Here is a 20090-nt window from a genome sequence, read left to right as displayed (position 1 = left end):
AAAATGGTAAGTGAAAGTTCTAGAAGGTTCTAGAAGGCAGCCACCCCCCACAAATTACTGTTGGGGAATCCTCTGGTGACCCTAGCAGTCCTTCCTGGGTTGTTTGGAAGATACTGCCAAGGCCCAGGCTCAGCGCGCCTGTTCCGCGTAATGGATTAGAACCAACCCTCAGTGGCCTGAAATGAAAAGCCCTTTGTAGTCCTTTGCTTGCTCCAGACTAACCTTCCTTAAATCCCTTCTCTCCCTTCTCTTCCTCTCCTTCCATTGTAAAACATAAGGCTCGGCAATTGTGCAACCGGCTGCCTAACCTTTTGAAAATTATGCAAGTGCTTAGGGGCATGTGTCTGGTCTTCCATCCCAAACTATCTGGGAGGGAAAAATTTCAGTAATCTCCCTTTCCCCTCCTCCCGAGGTACTTCCTGCACTACCTTACAACACAGTCTCTCTAGAGTCTGTGGGGTGGGAGCAATAATTGTGGAATTTCCTCTAAGGAGCCAGAACAGAAATAACATGCGAGCTCCCTGATTTTATATTTTCTGTAACAAGTGTTAAGCATATCACCTCAAAGCCTGGGGTGAAAGATTGTTGCATAAAATGCTTTAAAAACACACACACACAAACCTCACAGTTATAACATGCAAAGAAAAGGGCAGGGGAGGGGAGGGTGGTCTGGATGTGGGGGGATCCAGGAGGAAGAGGGAGCAAAGATGAATAGGAGAATCGCTTTTTTAATGGGAAAAATAAAAATTCAGGGGAGGATTATGCAGGATCTGTAGGCTTTGAGATTGCTACATTTTCATCTGGCAAACATAGAATCGGGTATTGCACAAAGGACTCAAGCAAGGCCTAGAAACTGACAGGGCAGCTAAAGGGGGCTCTGCGCAGACTTAGTACAGCCACCTAGACAGGAACATAGGCTTCATGAGGTCAGTCACCGTAGACCAGGTAGACCAGGGCTGGGGTGTGACCCACGGTCACCAGGGACCCAGCCTCTCTATCAACATTGCTAGACTGTGGCTTCCTCTTCATGGTGCAGGGTGATACCCTGGCTCCAGCCATCACATCTTACCCCAGAAGTCACACCAGCTCTGTGGTTTACCCTTCCTTGGCTAGACCTTGGTCATGTGGCTACATCTTCCTATAAAAGACAGAGACTGAGCCGAGCATGGTGGCACACGCTTATAATCCCAGTACTTGGGAGGCTGACAGGAAGATCTCAGGTTTGTGGCCAGCCCAGCAACTTAGGCCCTGAAGTAGTGGGTATAGTTCAGAGGTAGAATGCTCCTGAGTTCAGTCCTCAGTGAGACAGACAGAGACAGAGAGGAGAGGAGAGGAGAGGAGAGGGAGAGAGAGAGAGAGAGAAGAGAAGGGAGAGGGAGGAAGAAGAAAAGAGAGGGAGGGAGAGAAAGAAAGAGGAGAGAGAGAGAGAGATCATCTTTTAGTTGAATGTCAGCCAACATGCCCAGCTAAACCATGGCTTCAGATCATTTGCATGAAAGGACAGCCCTATAACTGAGAAAGGTAATAGACGTTCCTTTGTTCACAGTTAAATACTGAGTACCTGGTATGTTCAGGCTCTGCATGAGGGTCATGGGGAAGAGGTAGATGGGTTTATAGTCTCGAGAAAGCCTAGCAGGAGGCAAGACAGACAATAAATGACAGTTGATTGACAAGCCCTGTTCTGTGCTCAAGTCTTCAGATGTAGATGTTGCCGTGCATACTTAATGACGGGAGCAGGCAGTGTCAAGCGTCGCTGTGAGAAGCCCGCAGGCATCATGGACCATGAGCCTGGCATCTCTTTAATACAAAATCTTCCACTGCCCTTCCTGAGAGGAGGGGAGGAGGGAGGGCTGAAGTGACACTTGGTGGCCAGGGCTCAAGAAAGGCCCTGGGTGGTTCTCACCAGTGCCCTTCAGGGGCCATAGGCACAGAAAAGCTATTGTTTTCTTGGTGGAGAAGGATTGGGGCTAGCACTCCTGACACCACGGCTTCTGAACATCCCTCAAACTGTCGAAGACCGAGGACCCTTTTTTTTTCAGTCTCTATTTCAGGCCTGTCATAAAAATTAAATGACATATTAAAAAAAAGTAAGTAGTAGCTGGGCCAGACGTGGTGGGGCACGCTTGTAATCCCAGTGCTTGGGAGGCTGAGACAGGAGGATCGCGCGGGTTCGAAGCCAGCCTCAGTTACTTAGTGAGGCTCTCAGCAACTTGGTGAGACCCTGTTTCCAAATAAAATATAAAATAGGTCTGGGAGTATATCCCGGAGGTAAAAAGCCTCTGGGTTCCACCCCCAATACCACCAAAAAATAAATAAATAAATAAATAAATAATTAGGTAACCGGGCGTGGTGGCACATGGTTGTAATCCCAGCATTTGGGAGGCTGAGACAGGAGGATCGTGGTTTGCAGACAGCCTCAGCTACTTAGTGAGGCCCTGTGCAACTCAATGAGACCCTATTTCAGAATGAAGAATAAAATATAGGGCTGGGCTTGTCGCTCGGAGGTAGAATGCCCCTGGGTTCCATCCTCAGTAGTACAAAAAAAAAAAAGTCATACATAATATGCACTCAGACTTCTGTTAAATTCAAAGACATAAAATTGCTCTGTGCAAGTACTCTAAAAATTTGAAGAACTCACTCAATTGCCTGCAGCAAAGCATTTAAAGCTTCCATTGCCAGGTCCCAAGGACTTGACTTCTGCCTTTCTGTCCCAGAGGCCCAGGGTCAGAGGCCAGATGGGAGCTGACGTCCTTCTGAGCTCCAGGTTAGGACAATTCTGAAGGAGGAGGCAGCTCCCCCGGGAAGCCAGCAGCCTGTGTCTCTCTGTCCTCTTGCCTCTTTTTCCGGCCCCACCTACCTAGCTCACTGTTGCTTGAATAGATTCCCCTACCAAAGTCCCCATGTCCTGGTTGAAAGTAAAAAAAAAAAAAAAATTGTGGTACTGGGGATTGAACCCAGGGGCACTCTTTCCTGAGCTATACCTTCTACCCTTTTACATTTTATCTTGAGATGTCTCACTAAATTGCCGAGGCTGGCCTCGAACCTGCCATCCTTCTGCCTCAGTCTCCCAAGCTCTGGGATTTTAGGCAGGCGCTACCACCCACAGCTCAGGTGAAAATGTCCTTACATGCTTGGCATAGCAGCTAGAGAATTACAGCCCCAGCTAACTGCAGTCATCACGAGGCTCCCCTGACTGGGCACAGCGCTGGGCACACACACACTCGTCTGCTTTGCACAGCAGAGGAGCAGCCAGGCGGGTGGCGGTCTCCAGCTGGGCTGGCGCGGGCAGGGAGGGTGACTGTGGACTCTGCGTTGCAGTTCTCCAAGGAGAGGCACAGCATGGACCAGACCCCTGAGAGGCTGAAGAAGGAGCTGGAGGAGGAGCTGCTGCTGAGCAGTGAGGACCTGCGCAGCCATGCCTGGTACCACGGCCGCATCCCCCGACAGGTACCTGCTCCTGTACCCAGGTGACGCCAACTCGATGGCCCTGTGGGCTCCCTCTCTCAGGGCACATGGGAGCGAGCTCCAGTTCAGCCAAAGGCCAATACTATCAAGTGGTTTCTTAGCCTGCTTCTAAGAGACCTCGGGAAACTCAAAGGTCAGGAACCCAAAGCACATTTCCACATGCCAGTGAGTGGAGACAGGAAGAGCCAGTATCCAGCAGGCAGCAGGCTGCAGCCTGAGGGTCAGTAACCTGGAGAAGTATGCAGTCACAGGGCTGAGGGTCAGATAACTGAGCTCCTGGCCAGCCGCCACAGCCTCCTACCATTCCCAGCCTGCCTCCTTTAAGGTAGCAGCTTGCCTTTAGGGCACAGGGCAGGCGGCGCAGATGGCAGGTTGCCTCTGCTGGAGAGGGGCAGCGGTGTTCACCTCTTCTCTCTTCCCCCCTGCCCCCACCCCGTGACCCAGAGATGGTAAAAAAGGACTATACCAGTGACCACAGACGCATCGCTAGAAAATGCTTTGTGTGATTATCATTTGGGGGATCGCCGTAATGTTTTGACTTCATACTCTAAAAATTGAAAAATAAATTAAGCCTGCAAGATTGAAGTGTTGAATTCCTCTTGGGTTTTTATTGTAAACCTGTTCTGGCCAATTACTAACCAAGGACAACAACATGCCAGGAAATGGGCAGAGGAGGACCATCATATTGTAAATTTATTTTTTTTTAGTGTAGCAGATTTCTCAGGTTTAAAAATGATTGTAGAAGACATAGATAACCAAAAGAAGAAAATTAAAACTCTCATCCACCATTGTCTTTTGAAGAGAACCGGCACGAGCATGTTGGTATATATCCCCCTTAGACCTCCTCAGTCAAGTAGGGGATGTACTACACGTGCTGTTTGTAGCCCACTTTCTTCACTTAATGACATGTCCTGGGAATTCTTGCCTGCTATGAAATACTCTTGTGGACCAGCCTGCGTCACATATATGTCCATTGTACGCACACATCACAATTTATTGGGCACTTGGGGTGTTCCTAGTGCTCTGACCAACATCCTTTAAGAAAACTACTATATTCATACCTATAATTATTTCCACAGGCTCAATTCCAAGACATGGAATTTCTGTGAAAAAAATATTTTTAAGGCAAAGATGCAATTTTAAGGTAACCATGGTAGCATACTATTTTAAGCTAACAGAAGTATACCATAGATTGAACGCTGAGATATTCCCAAAAAATCATCAAAGTTTATTAAACTGAAGACTGACACCACCAATCTTTTCCTCATTCTCATCGCAAAATGTGCTATGACTGTCACAAGTATAAATTTTAGCAGAATTCTAGGCCAGATAACTGGACACTATAAAAATAATAACAGTAAGAATAACAGTTATAACATCTTATTCCTTGAAGTCTTTGTAGCCTCTCTGTGGGTAATATTATCCTCACCTTATGGATGATGTCGATGAATCACAGAGAGATTGCGTAATTCGTCCTGTCACCCGCGGAGCGGGCGCCGGCTGCACCACGGTGTAAATCGTCCTTCTCTAGCACCTTCATCACAGCTCAGCTGGAACTGAGCGGCCACTGTGTCCCAGGCACTGGACTAATGACTTGCAAATGTCGGGTGCAAATACGTAATCCTCACAATAACTCGCTGAAAGAGTCCACTTTTCCAGCCAATAATTGGCATGTCCAGAATCCAACACACATCTCTGATGCCACATTTCTGTCTACAAGTCTCTCCTCCTGTTGGGCAGGCCTGGAGTGGGACGATGGAGGAGAGGGCTCCGAGGAGACCAACCCATACCTCCTCCTCCTCACTCCACCAGCTGGGGAGGGAAACCCAGACCCGGCAGGCAAACATTTTCTTATTTCTTATTTTCTGTTCCTTAACATCCTTCAAGTCCATGTGAATGTCTGCTTTCCATGAGAATGATGCTTCCCTGACCATACCACCGTATGTCTTTTTTTTCTTTTTTTTCCAACTGAGGATTGAACCCAGAGGCATTCTACCTCCAGGCTACACCCCCAACCCTTTTCATTTATTTTTTTTTTTATCTTAAAACCGTCTCACTAAGCTACTGAGGCTGGCCTTAAACCCGCAGTCCTCGTGTCTCAGCCTCCCAGGTGATTCCATGCGGGTAGCACCACGCCCAGCTTGACCGTGCTCTTAAAGTCAGCCCTTCTTGCCTCCCGACTTTCTTTTTCCTTATCTTTACGGGTGTCTGACATACCATACCTGTTGCTGATGTGTTCTCACTAAAATCAAAGCTGCGCTAGGGGCCTGGGTGTCTGCTTCGTCACTGTCGGGGCCCCAGGGCCTGCAGTGGTGCACGCTATATAGGAGGTGCTCGGTAAAGAGTTCTCAGATTTGGCATTCGACAGACTAAAGCGCAGGCTGAGGGAGCGGAGGCGCGATGGCGCTGTGTTCCAACGGCCTGATGGCTCTGGAAGGCGGGTAAGCACACTCGCTTTCCCTTCTCCTCACCCACTGTTTTGCCCACAGGTGTCTGAAAACCTGGTGCAGCGCGATGGCGACTTCCTGGTCCGAGACTCGCTGTCCAGCCCTGGGAACTTTGTCCTGACCTGTCAGTGGAAGAACCTGGCCCAGCACTTCAAGATCCGCCGCACGGTCCTGCGGCTCAGCGAGGCCTACAGCCGCGTGCAGTACCAGTTCGAGATGGAGAGCTTCGACTCCATCCCTGGCCTGGTGCGCTGCTACGTGGGCAACCGGCGGCCGGTCTCCCAGCAGAGCGGCGCTATCATCTTCCAGCCCGTCAACAGGACGGTGCCCCTGCGGTGCCTGGAGGAGCGGTACGGCACCTCCCCGGGCCTGTCCCGGGAGGGCAGCCTCGCTGAGGGAAGGCCAGAAGTGTCCAAGAGGCTGAGCTTGACCATGAGCGGCGGCCAGGGCCGGGAGCAGAGCTTGCCCAGGGGAAACCTCCTCAGGTGGGTCGGGGCCTCTTTGGGCAGTGGCAGGACGGTGATGACCACTTAGGGTGCCCCAGTTCTATTTAGCAGATGAGAATAGAGAAGAGAAATAGTAAAAGATATTAGTGAGAAAAAGCCCAGAGTTAGGGCCTGGCACAGGGGCACCCGCCTATAATCCTAGCAATTTAGGGAGGCTGAGGTGGGAGGGTCACAAGTTTAAGGCCAGCCTAGGCAACTTAGCTAAGACCTTGTCTCAAAGTTAAAAGGGCTGAGGGTATAGCTCAGTGGTATAGCACCCCTGGGTGCCATCCTTAGTACTAAGAAAAAAGAAAAGGGGAGTGGGGGAAGGCCCAATGTTAGTGGGACAGCTATTACCAAGCAGTATACAGTTAGTCTCTAGTTGAGTTGTATCAAAAGCAAATGGTGCATCTGGGCTTGGTGACACACACCTATAATCCTAAATCATAGCCGGGCGTGGTGGCGCCCGCTTGTAATCCCAGCATTCGGGAGGCCGAGACCTGGAGGATCGCGGTTCGCGGACAGCCTCAGCTACTTAGTGAGGCCCTCTGCAACTCAGTGAGACCCAGTTTCAAAATAAAGAATAAAAAATAGGGCAGAAGGTGTAGCTCGAAGGTAGAATGCCCCTGGGTTCCATCCCCAGACCCTCAAAAAAAAAATAATAATAATCCTAAGTCATTTGTTTTTTTTTGTTTGTTTGTTTGTTTGTTTTTTTTTTTTGGTGGTACTGGGGTTCCTGGAAGCCCTTCTACCTCGGGGCTACACTCCCAGACCTATTTTTACATTTTCATTTTGGAAACAGGGTCTCCTAAGCCAGCGCACGGCTGGCTTCGAACCTGCGCGATCCTCCTGTCTCCGCCTCCAAAGGGCGGGGATTACAAGCGTGTGCCACCACGCCCGGCATCCTTCTAAGTCATTTGATGTGAGCTGAAGCTATGGGCTTGCTGAGTGTCAGGATCCAGCAGCAGTTTGGGGTCCACCAGGGATTTAGGCCCAGTGGCTTAAGTTAGGGATCAGACCATATGGAAAGAGTGGCTGGTTTGCTGGGAACAGGTGAGAGTTCAAGGATAAGAGGTGTTTAGAGTACAGGGTGCAGAGAAGGTAGAGTAGAGTGCAGTCTGAATGAGGGGAGAGAAGAGCTGAGAGAACTGGGTAGAAATCAGGGCCTTAAACCATCACTGGACCAGGTACAATAGTGCATGCCTGTAATCACAGAGACTCAGGTGGCTGAAAAGAAAATCACAGGTTCGAAGCCAGCCTCAGAACATCAGTGAGACCCTGTGTCGAAATTTAAAAGTGCTGGAATATAGCCAGACGTGGTGGCGCATGACGCGTGCTTGTAATCCCAGCCCTGGGGAGGCTGAGACAGGAGGATCTCACACATTCAATGCCAGCCGCAGCCACCTAGTGAGGCTCTCAATAACTCAGTGAGACCCTGTTTCCAAATAAAATATAAAATAGGTCTTGGGAGTATAGGTCGGAGGTAGAAAGCTTCTGGGCTCCACCCCCCAGTACCACCAAAAAAAAAAAAAAAAAGATGCTGGGATATAGCTCAGTGGTTGAGCACTAGTGTGTGCGAGACCTTGGATTCAATCCTCAGCACCCTGCCCTCCCTCAGCAAAATTACGGAGCCGAGTGCTCTATGTCGGTCCAGGGCTCATCTTTTATGGAAGTGTGTGTGCGTATTATCCCTCTGTGCAGGAGAGAAAGGAAGGGAAGAGTCTGGGATGTAGCCCAGCCCCTCAGCACACAGCAGCAGCCTCTCTCCAGCACCCCGGCTTCTAAAGCTTACATGTATAAGCCAACATATTTTACTCTACTTGCTGGTTTTATGTCTGGACCAGGAAGAAATGTCACCAGCTATAATTTCTATACTGAAAAAATGTAGAAGCAAAATTTAGGACTATGTGAGTAACACAAATTACAGCTGTGAGCTACCCAGAGGCTCCGGCACATGTTAGTCAGTGTGGCTGAGGACCCGTGGCTCCGGGGCAGGTCCGTGCTGGCCGGCTGTGTAACCCCTGCAAGCGCCTTTCTACTCTGGACCTCCCTTTCTTCATCCGGAAAGATAGAGTTATGAGGGTTAAATAGATACGTACTTAGAAGAGTGAAAGCACGCAGCAGGTGCTAGGTAAGTGCTAATAATCCTAGTATTATTACTATCTGGAGGGGAATAGGAGGTAGAGGAGCTCAGGGCAGTTACAGGAAGGAAGGTAAGAACAGATATTTAGAAATCCTCCCTTTCGGCCAGGCATGGTAGTGCGCACTTGTAATTCCAGTACTGGAGAGACTGAGGCAGGATTGCTGATTCAAGGCCAGCCTTGGCTACTTAGTGAGGCTCTTTGTAACATACTGAGACCCTATTTTAAAATAAAGAATAAAAAATACAGCTGGGAGTGTAGCTCAGAGGTGGAATGCTCTTGAGTTCAATCATCAGTACCACACACAAAAAAAGGGAAAAAAATCTTCCCTTTCTTGCTAAGAGTGGACTTGTGTAATCCCTTAAAACATAACATAGCACCTTGCACCTCTTCTTTGAATGCCTTTGGGAACGGGCTGCAGCTGGAATGGAGCCACAGTATGCTTGTCTGCGTAGCCACTGCACCGCCCAGACTGCTCGAGAGGACTCACCTAGTCAGCCCCAGTGATCCTGCTTAAAAACCTTTTTTAAAAGATAAGAAATGAAAAACAGACCGAGGCAATCTCTAAGTCGAAGAGGCCAGCTTAACAACCCTCTCTGATTGCCCTTTGGAATGTAGGGCCTCCATTACTGTTTGGCACGGGCAGCGGCCCGGAAGTGGCTGAAGGTGGGGGCTGGGCGGGCAAACATGAAAGGTGGCCGCTGGCCGGGCTTTGCCCTGCTGCCCTCCAGTGGCTCCCCCACGGCAGCCCTGGCCCCCTGCCGCCTGCTCTGACGTCCAGCCCGCTGGTTGGCCGGGCCCCGGGCCCAGGCAGAGGTGTGCACACTCAGCCAGGTTGCATTCCATCTGTCCAGCTCTTTGGGGCCCCTGAAGTCTGACCAATGGCTTGCGGTGGTCACTGCTTAAATATCACCGCTCAGAAACCACTCGCATTGGAATTTGTACTCTGTTCTGCCTTATCGCTGAGGGATTGCTAGACTTTCTCTGTTGCTGGGAGTTTGGCGTTGTCGTTCCCCCCCCCCCCCACCTTTGGTGCTTGCCAAGGTAGGGAAGAACGGCATGGTTTTTGTAGCATGAGGCTGTTTTAATGTTTGTGGGAATGTTAGCTGCAGCTCTTTATACCTGGCTGGTGTGATGGCTTTTTCTCCAGCCAGTGATATGCTACTGTTTGGTGCTAATTAGAGAAATTACCAGTTCAGACTGGAAAAGGGCGGAACGGATGGTGAACACCTACCTGGAAAGCCAAAGCCGCCCTCCACCTCTTCCCTGGTGCCCCTTGCTTACTGACAGTGCTGGTGCTTTCCAGGTCAGCTGGAGGAGGCGCGGTCTGTGAGTCCCCCAGGCAAGCAGGAAGTGTGACAGCCTCCCCTGCAATCCTGCAGATTACTTGGGGGATGCTGAGGTTTGCACTGAAATGGAAAGTGCCCCTCAGGTTCTTTCCAGCTGACACTGAAGCATCGTGGAAAACGCATGTTAGTTAAACAAGTCACTCCCCCGGGGGCTGAAAGTAATTTTAGGCTCTGTTAAAAGTACACATTCCAGTTCATCAGATTTTCTTCTCCCCCGAGAACATTGTGAAACTTTTACCCTGCTCCATTCAACAGGATGGAAGGGCTCAGAGAAGGCATCCTAGGACTTAGCCGCCGTGGTCACAGGGATGCGGGATGGCCCACACGGCACATTACATATAAATCGCCCCATCAATAATTCCTCCTCCCTGGACATTCCTTTACTGTTAGGGTATGCAGAGCACTGTCATCGGAGCAATTTTCTTTCTGTTTTTAAACTTTCCATGACATTGCCTGGAAATTTTATGACTTAATGACATGTTTCTGCCGGGTTTGTCTTTGATTTCAGGAATAAAGAGAAGAGTGGCAGCCAGCCCGCCTGCTTGGATCACATGCAGGACAGGAGGGCCTTAGCCCTCAAAGCTCACCAGTCAGAAAGTCACCTGCCAATCGGTATGTCCTTGGAAGTTTTGGGGGAGGAGGGTGGCGCAACCCCAATTCCCTTCGGGCTGTTTTTCTGCTCCACCTCTCCTTAGTTTGAAAATGACCTATGGCCCTATACCTGCAGCTTAGAGGGAGGAGGGTTTGTGAAATGTGTCTGGTTGCAAGGCGCTGAGCTGGGTGCTTTATCATGTAAGCTTTTGAGCCTTGTAACAAGCCTTCAAGATGAGCATGATGATCCCTAGTTTGTAGCTAATAAATAAATAAATAAATAAACAAACAAAAAATAAAAAACAAGGCCCAGAATGGTGAAGTAACTTATCCAGAGTCACCTAGCATTTGAACCCAGGTCTTCTGATTCCAGGCCCATTGAGTAGCTGGCAGTCTTCACGCCCAGTGAGCCTATGGCCTTAGTCCCTCCCGGGCCAGAGGGGGTGTGTGTGATGCTGCGGCATCTGGTGGACAGCTGTCCAGAGAGACCTCTCACCTTCTTCACTTTCCTTTCATGACCAGATAGCCATGAATGGAGCGATAGGCCTGGTGCGTGTGGAATGATAAAAGCGCGTCAGTAGGAGCTGGGCTTGGTGTGTTCTGTTTGTAGGTGACCTTCCATGGGACACAGAGTGGTACTTCCTCGTGTCCCTGTGTAAGCTTCTTCTGTGTGGGTTATCTCAACATCTGTTTCCCTTCCCTGTGTCTCTGCTGCCGGAACCCGCCCTGGCTCTGAGTGCTCTGGAACTTTCGTGCTCTGTGGCTAAGGACTTCTGTCTCTTAGGGCGAGACCGCAGAGCTCACTGCCCTCCAAGATCAACGCGCTTTCCCGTTCTGACTCTACCAACTTTCTGTGGCCATAAAATGATGTCACCACTTAGCCATCCCAGGCAGTGCCTGGAATTTAGAGTTGCCCCAGAAGTGTGGGGTGGGGCTGTTGAGCCCTCACGGTGTTCTAGACTGCTCTAGGCTGCTCTAGATGGTGTGGGGGCCAGCGCACTCTTTGCTCTGGGGAGTGAAAATTGAAACCCAAGGGCATGAGTGAGGGCTGGGAGCTGTCATGCCGCTCTAGTTTTGTTTGTTTTCTGTTCTCCACACAGCTGAGCACTCTCTGACCTTCTCTTATCCTCCACAGGCTGTAAGCTGCCCTCTCAGGCCTCGGGTATGGACACAAGTCCCGGCCCGAACTCACCCGTGTTCAGGACAGGCAGCGAGCCCACGCTGAGCCCGGCGCTGGTTCGAAGGGTGTCCTCGGACAGCAGGGCAGGGGAGGCGCTGCGGGGGTCAGACAGCCAGCTGTGCCCCAAGCCGCCCCCCAAGCCCTGCAAGGTGCCCTTCCGCCGGGCTCCCTCCTCCCCGGCCACCTGGCTCAACTCAGAGGCCAGCTACTGTGAACTGAATCTAGCCTCTGCCACAGGCTGGGACAGGATTACAAAGCTGCCCTCAGAAGCCCAGGGCAGCTGCATGGAACTGCTGACCACCACGCAGAAAGGGGCGCCAGGGCCGCGGAACTCTGGAACCAGCTACCTGATCCTCGATGGGGATGACGGAGCCAGACCTTGGGAACCCCCTGCAGCTCAGGAGGATGAGGGGCAGGGAGACAAGGACAAGTTCGTGACGCCCCTCCTGGAGACTGTGTCTTCCTTCAGGCCCAATGAGTTTGAGTCCAAGCTCCTTCCTCCGGAGAACAAGCCCCTAGAAATAGCAATGCTAAAGCACGTCAAGGAGCTGTTCATCAGCCATGACCCCAAGGTCATCGCGCAGCACCTGCTGAGCACGGACTGCAAGGTGGGTGTCCAGCCCGCCATGAAGGGCTGTGAGGCGCTCCTCATGGCCTTGCCCCACCAGGCCAGGTCTGCAGATAATAGGGGTGTGGGGCTTATTTATGGGGTGGAACCACAGTTGGACAACCTTTGTCCTGGCAGGAAGCTATAAACTTCACCTGGGACAGAGGGAGGGCTGGGCCTGCCCTGCTTCCACCCTGGGGGAGTTGGTAAAGCCAAAGCCGAAAAAAATTGTAGAGGAAAATGTCATTTCTGTAGTAGCAGAGCTTCAATTATTTTCATTTCATTGTGTGTGTGTGTGTGTGTGTGTGTGTGTGTGTGTGTGTGTGTGTTAGTGGGGGTGGAATCCAGGGGCTTTTCTACCTCAGGGATATACTCCCAGAACTATTTTATACTTTATTTGGAAGCAAGGTCTCACTAAGTTGCTGAGAGCCTCACTAAGTAGCTGAGGCTGGCTTTGAACCTGTGAGAGCCTCCTGTCTCAGCCTCCCAAGCGCTGGGATTACAAGCATGCGCCACCACGCCCAGCCATAATTGCTCAATTTAGAAAAATGAAGTATCTATCTTAAAGACCAGTTTAACAACAAAATGAATAAATAATGTATATAAAGTATAATGAGATAAAAATAACCAAGGCTCTGCTACTGCAGAAACATTTTCATCTACAATCTAGCTTTCCTTTGGCTTTAGTTTTACCATTGGAAAACGCAAATTAAAGATAAAATCACATAAAACCCGTTTTCCCGATAATCACCATTTCGTTGACAACACTTGGTGTATGCAAAAATGCCACATTACCATTTGCTCTGCAAATAGATATATGTAAATGATGTTTGCATAACCTTCTTCACACACGTGGCACTGGTCTGTACATATTTTTCCAAACCTGGAGTCTTTCGCTGAACAGCATATCATGACTGTCTTCCGTGTGACTAAACACATCATTTTTGATAGGAAGTGTTTCTTTGAGTTGTGGGTGGCTTTTGTTCAAAGGCGGTCCCAAGGCAACCTCATCCTTCATGGAGATATTTCTGGATGACAGGTGTCTCAGGCTGGGCTGGGCTCAGCCACCTTCTGAGTGTAAATTGGCTGGTTCCTGGGCATCTGGGCAGCAGACAAGGCCGCAGAGAAATTTAAAATCCCATTTCATTTTCATAGCTTAGAAGTCAGTTAGCTGCAAAGGTCAGGGCTTATTTAAAATCTAGATTTCCTTTCTTGGGTTAGGAATTATAGCTAGAAATCCAGCTCTGAGCACCTTCATCAGAACGGCCTCAAGGAACAGTAGGTCGTTGCTGGCTGTCCTGGGGCTAAGAAGCCCCTTCCTGAAAACAGGGTTGAGGGGTAACTGACGAGCACACCTCATTGGCCAGGCCTGGGGGCAGGGGGCTGTGCTGGGGCAGGGGCATCTCTGCTATGCAGGGCCTGCCGAGACCCAGGAAACTCTGTACTGGAAGAGCGAGGGCTTGCTGGCTCGATTGCTGGTGTCCTTGGGCAGTGCTCACAGATGATCAGATAATTTGCCATGCTAAGTCCTTACCCCACTTTAAAGCAGGATAAACCTGTTTGGAGGTAAGTGGACAGAGGATTTCAGTTCCAGGATTTCTCTTCCTGGAACTTCCAGAAACAACCAGTGTCTCTCTGAGAACACTTGTCTCCATCCATAGCAGTGGCAGCCAGACGGGGCCACCCAGGAGCCAGCAGGCGCCGGGCAGCATCTGGACCCCATGTGCCCCATCCCACCGAGCACAGAGCCATAGGACAGTGGGTGGTCCTGACAGCCATGGAGGCACATGCTCAGAGCGTCCAGCCCTTCTCCCCCAAGAGCCCACAGGAGCCCTGAACCCTCCCACGGTGCCCACTGTCATCGCGCTCACCCAGGCCTGGAGTATGGCCACGCTTGCCCCTGCCCCTTGGCCTGTGGGAATCGACTGTGTGAATCTGAGACCTGCCTTGGCCATGCAGCTGCAGGCTCTTCTTTTCCCATCTAAAGACGGCAGGCTAGCCACCCAGGAAGTCAGTGAAAAGCAATGATGGAGATAATACATGCGAAGCCCAGGGCACCTCGCCTGGCCCAGAGGATTATGTTTTCTGCCTTGAGTGCCTACTGTGTGCCACGCTGAGCTGTGTGTGTGTGAGATGGAGAGTTGATACTGAAACCTGGACCACAGCCTGGGCAGGAAGCTCTGCAGGGAAGGTGCGGGAGCTGTGGTCCTCCGGGAAGGGAGCTTGAGTCTGGAAGGCCGAGTAGTTGACCGGATGGATGCAAAAAGCTGCTTGCAGCCGACAGGAGGGCGCACAGGCAGGGACCAGGGAGCGAGGTCGGTTCACAGAGGATTCACTGGCGGGTTCTGAAAGTGGGGGTGCCGTAGGATGGGGAGGCCAGGCAGGGCTTTCCTTCAGTGTTTCTAAGTCTCTATTTCTGGGTTCCTGCCTTCACCTTATCACTGAGCAGAGGGAGACAGAACCCAGCATGTAGGTGCCCTTCTGAGTCTTCTGTGCTGACAGGTGACAGAGCCCGGCATCTTCATTTTAGAAGACCCCTGGGCAGTGGGCAGGAGGGCCAGGCCAGGGCCCTGCTGGGGCGTCCCTGGGGCACTGCAGCAGCCTCCAAGGCAGGGGGACGCAGAGTGGGGACAGCTAAGACTTGGAGGTTGTAGGGAGGCTGGAATGGTGTCGTGGGTGCGGCCGCCAGGGAATGCCCTACAAACCCCTCATCGCTCTGCCTCTGAGCCGCGCCACCCTGGCGTCTCCAGGGGACCTAAGCTAGCCCCTCGGGGTGGCCCACCTCGTCCTGCAGCTCAGCAGCCCAGCGCAAGCTGTGTGGCCTCTGGGACCCAGGGATGGATGTTTGCGCTGCAGACAGACTGGGGGCTTCTCTCTCACACAGACCAGGCATCACAGGATGCCTGCTGGTGTTCCCAGACAAATCTGAATCAGCCAGGAGCCTTTTGGTGTCATCACAGAGCGCACTTTGACTGGAGGGCACCCCGCGGATGTAGGGGACTTGGGCGCTCTGCAGGACAGCTGTCCACACGAGAGAGCAAGCACGCAGGGTGCACACACCAGCGCCTGGCCAAGGTCTGGTGTAAATCTCTTTCCCAAGACCGGGCCAGGTTTCTTTGCACTTCCGCATGGTCCATGATTTATATATTTTCAAATAGATTTTCTTGGGGGCGGGTTAAGGTCATTTCTCAAGGACTTCACAAAGTGCTTTAGAAATATTGTTAGCCAGGGGGAAACCGAGGCCCAGGGAGCACAGAGGAGGATGTAGAACACGTCCCGTGTCCTGTTCTGGTTGACCTCTGGATAGCTAATCCCACAGGCCCATCCCCGGGGCTGGCAGTGGCTTTTCTGCTTAGCCACAGAAGTTAAGGGTCAGAGTTAATAATACCGCCTAAACTTCCAGATGTTTTCTGTGGCCTATTATGAAGACATCTGCACAGCTCATGTGCCTGAGATAATTATGGTCAAGGACAAGTCTACCAAACAGAGAAAAGGAATGATCTCATCCCTGCCATGTGTCCAGGCTCGAACACCTTTAGATATGTTAGTCTATCAGCATGCTGTGAGGGGTCCTTGCACCATTTTAGAGACACAGTAACTCAATAATAACATCCTAATGTAATAAGTAACACGAGTATGAATGATCAATTAATGCCCAGTTCAGATATTCTGTGATTACATACTGGAATTGAGATGGGGTGAGAGCTCACTTGGACAAAGGTTTTCTTTAAAGAAAACCTCTATGGAGGAAATGTGGGTGTGTTTGAGACTTTGGGTTTCAAATCACTATACACGTTTTTAATAGGTTCCAGACGTACAGTGCATTTACTGCACCCAGGAGAGGCGTAATTAAGGGTAAGAGCAGCCAGCCACGACTGCTAAGTGAGAACATGAATGGCAAAGCCCACAGGAGAGAGGAGCGACTCTGCTTCTCTGCTGAGGGGGATGGCGGGTTTCGCGCACACACAGCCCGGCTGTTGGCAGCAAACGGTCGCAGCAGGATCCAGCCTGTCTCAGACAAAAGCTCAGAGAACTAAACCTGGCAGGGGCATGTCCCACGTCTTCAGATTCTGTAGGCCACTTTAGGTGTTTCCCTGTTTTCTTTTACTCCATTTACATTTTAATATACATATTAAAATCCCCCCATAAAAGAACCATTTTTTTAAACCATTACTGCTCATAAAGAAATGCGACAAGCATGGTACAAAACCACCATCCCGGTTTAACATGGGATTTTTTTTTTGGGGGGGGGGGTACTGGGGATTGAAACCAGAAGCATTCTACCTCCAAGCTACATCCCCAGCCCTATTTTTATTCTTTACCTTGAAACGGGGGTCTCACCAAGTTGCAGAGGGCCTCACTAAGTAGCTGAGGTTGGCCGCGAACCTGCGATCCTCCTATCTCAGCCTCCCAAGTATCGGAGTTACCAGTGTGAGCCACTCCCCCCACCCCAGTTTCCTTTCACAATTTGAATCCTTGCCGGGGCAGCCCACATCCTGATACAGTAAATTTCAACTCTGCTCCCGACAGGTTGCTAGGATACTTGAAGTCTCAGAGGAGATGAGGAGGAGCATGGGCGTGAGCTCGGGGCTGGAGCTGGTCACCCTGCCTCATGGACACCAGCTGCGCCTGGACATAATCGAAAGGTGAGCAGTGTGTCCTCGGCCTTTCCCACTCTTTCTGCTCCTTTCTGGCACCAGAACAGCGGGTTTCAGAGGAAGAGTAGCTGCACCAGCCCGCCCGGTGAGCCGTGCCACTCCAGGGCGCGTGGCCCCAGGGGACTCTTCTCAGAAGCTTGAGCAGGAGGTTTTCTAGAGATGCACAAAGACACAGGAAAGCACATGTCAGAGACAAAGAACTCCTTCCTGGCCCTGCTCTGATTGTGGGTGGCTCATCGTCTGGGGGCGAGCTGGGCAATGCAGGCTCCAGAGATGCCCCTGCTCCCTGGCCCTCCAGCCCATCAGGAGCCGCACACCTTTGTCTCTCTGGAGTTTAAGTTGCTGGAAGAATTAGGTGGTAGTTGATGGGAAGAACAGATTCTGGACATTTTCTTTGAGGGGCAGAGAGAAGAGAAGTTAGAGGTGAGGAGATGCTGGTACCCAGCCCCAGGTCTCCCAAGCAGCTGGCCTCTTCTCATGAAAAGCCAGGGCCTGGGCATTCATCAAAATGCATATGGAGCTGGGCATGGGGGTGCACGCCTGTAATCCCAGTCCTTGGGAGGCTGAGACAGGAGGATCATTGGTTCAAGGACTGCCTCAGCAAGAAGAGAGACTCTCATCAGCCTAACAGGACCCTGTTTCAGAATAAAAATAAAATAGGCCTGGGGGTGCAGTGTAGAGGTAGAATGACTCTCGGCTCGATCCCCAGTACCACAAAAATAAATAAAATGCACACATCTGAACATGAGATGTTTAGAAATTAGACATAGAGAGGCATGTTTTTAAGAAAAGAAGCACAAAACTAGATTTTTATAATACCACAAAAGCCAGCCTTTTAAACACATTTTTTTAGTTGATTTAGGCAAGGCTTTCTGTTACCTACGTGTGTGTGTGGGGGGGGGGGGTGTTGTACTGGAGATTAAAGCTGACTTTGAACCTGCTGTCCTCCTGTCTCAGCCTCTCGAGTACTGAGATCACAGGTGTGTGCCACCATTTCTGGCATTCCCAAGCCCTCTTTATTTTTTTTCATTAAAACAGGGTCTCACTAGGTTTCTGAGAATCTCACTACTTGAAGAGGCTGTCCTCAAACCACAATCTTCCTGTTTCAGCCCCCAAGTACTGGGATCATAGGCGTGTGACACCATACTCAGCTAAAATGCTCTTTTCTATTTTTACATCCAACGTTCCACATGCTCTGAGTCTGCCTGTGGCTTTCCGTGATGTTCTTGGTTCACCTTTCTGTGAAGACAGAAATGTTCTTATCTGCACTGGCCATTACGGTAGCTGTTAGGTTGAGTGCTGAGCTGGAGGAGGATTGGGGAATAGAACTTTCATCTACCCACCAGCAGGTGAGCTGAGACCAAAATGGCGGCAGCTGGGAAGGACAGGATGGGGATACTATTTATAGGAGAGGGGTCTACAAAGCCCACAAAGATCTGCAGAGCTGACCAGAGGGGGTCAGTTTCAGTGGAGCCAGGTAATGTCAGCTTGTCTTGGCCATTAGGTCATCTTTAGCCCAGCACAGCCTCTACAGAAAAACGGACAAAAAAACACAAAAGGCAACCGCACCCCGGGGGTGGGGGAGTTACTGCAATCAGAGGCTACAGCTGGGCTCTACCGGCATCAGATTACATTGTCCTAATAGTAGCCAAGTGGCTACTGAGTACCTGAAACATAGCTAGGCGACTGGAGAATTAAGTTCTTTTTCATTATTTGCGCTGTGTGTGTGTGTGTGGGGGGGGGGGGGTTCTGGGGATTGAATCCAGGGCCTTTTACCTCTGAGCTACACCCTCAGCCCTATTTTATTTTTTATTTGGAAAGAGGGTCTCACTAAGTCGCTGACAGCCTGTTTCTAAGGCTGGCTTTGAACCTGTGATCCTCCTGTCTCATTCTCCCAAGTACTGAGATTACAGGTATGTGCCACCATGCCAGTTTTTTATTTGCTACTTTATTTATTTATTTATAGTGGTACTGGGGGTGGAACCCAGTACCACTACCTCCAGGCTATACTCCCAGACCTATTTTATACTTCATTTGGAAACAGGGTCTCACTAAGTTGCTGGGAGCCTCACTAAGTAGCTGCGGCTGGCTTTGAACCTGTGATCCTCCTGTCTCAGCCTCCCAAGTACTGAGATTACAAGCGTGTGCCACCACGCCTGGCTTATTATTTGCTACTTTAAATAGCCACATGCAGTGAGCGGATGCCAACCCCTGGAAGTGAGCACCGCATCTCAGGTCAGCCTCGGTGGGTCAGTACAGCTGCTTTCAAGGTTCCTTGGCTACAAAGCTGGTAAGACCCCAGTGCCACCATTGCTTTGGCCTCACAGCTACAGATGAGTCCCACAGAAAACACTCAGAATGCGGATGAAGACTGGGAGGACGGAGGCTGGGAAGAGGCCCTGCGGAGAGGCACACCTCTGGTTAAGGCTTTGGGGGATTCCAGATCCGACTGTGCACCGCCCTCCTCCTGACCAGACCTCGGGATTCTCCCTCTGCCCCAGGCCCGGCTTCTCAGCTCCCCTGACTTCCCTCTGTGGTTGTCTGGGCCAAGTGATCCCTGTTTCACTTCCCCATCTCTCATGTGATAGCACTTAGCTTGAACACTCCCCAGGCTCCAGCCTGATGAATCGGAGCCTGTAAAGGCCTGATGTGAGCAGCAGAGGCTGGGCCGGCAGGCGGGTGCTTGCCTCTGGTCTCGGGGTTGTTTTCTCACTGTCGCCCTTGTCAGCCTCTGCATCTTCACTCTCCTGATTGCTGCTTGCCTGGGGTCTCAGGCCTTAGCTGCTTCCTACCCAGGCTGGCCTGTGGGGTCTACCTACAGAGCTTGGGCAGCAGTTAGATTCATTTCAGTTTATTAATGAAGTAAAAGCCAAAATCAAAAGGTTCCTGACCTGTCAGGTGACACCGCTCTCTTGCCTTTGAGAACCCAATTCAAAGCCAACCTTGATTTTTGTTAGGACTTTCCTGCTGCTGCTCTTGGTGTGCGTGCTACACACTCTCCACCCCGTCGTTCATACCACGGTGGCGCACCTGACTAAGGAGGTTCTGGGCAGATGTTGAGCAACCAATGGATATAATTGCCCAGGTAGCCCTGATGTAACACCGGTTCTTTAAAAAGGAGGACCTGGCCGGGCGTGGTGGCGCACGCTTGTAATCCTCACGCTTGA

At 50.8% G+C, this 20090-nt stretch overlaps 1 protein-coding gene across 4 annotated transcripts in view; it reads left to right on the top strand.

Moving 5' to 3' along the window:
- The window catches only part of BCAR3 (BCAR3 adaptor protein, NSP family member), a gene marked incomplete at both ends in the record, with an annotated part of 113313 nt that overhangs the window by 85741 nt on the left and 7482 nt on the right, over nucleotides 1–20090 (top strand). For 2 of the 4 annotated variants that reach the window (XM_080692404.1, XM_080692406.1), the window contains 5 exons: nucleotides 3319–3447; nucleotides 5955–6397; nucleotides 10396–10499; nucleotides 11614–12266; nucleotides 16796–16911. In XM_080692404.1, the coding sequence (XP_080548530.1) occupies nucleotides 3319–3447; nucleotides 5955–6397; nucleotides 10396–10499; nucleotides 11614–12266; nucleotides 16796–16911 (1445 nt within the window). The remainder of the gene's footprint in view (nucleotides 1–3318; nucleotides 3448–5954; nucleotides 6398–10395; nucleotides 10500–11613; nucleotides 12267–16795; nucleotides 16912–20090) is intronic. The other 2 variants (XM_080692405.1, XM_080692407.1) reach the window with 1 other exon arrangement.

The sequence above is a fragment of the Muscardinus avellanarius genome (assembly GCF_963383645.1).
Source record: "Muscardinus avellanarius genome assembly, chromosome: 3".
Lineage (NCBI taxonomy): Eukaryota > Metazoa > Chordata > Mammalia > Rodentia > Gliridae > Muscardinus > Muscardinus avellanarius.
Note: the sequence above shows the minus strand (reverse complement) of the source record. Positions and strands in the feature narration are given on the sequence as shown.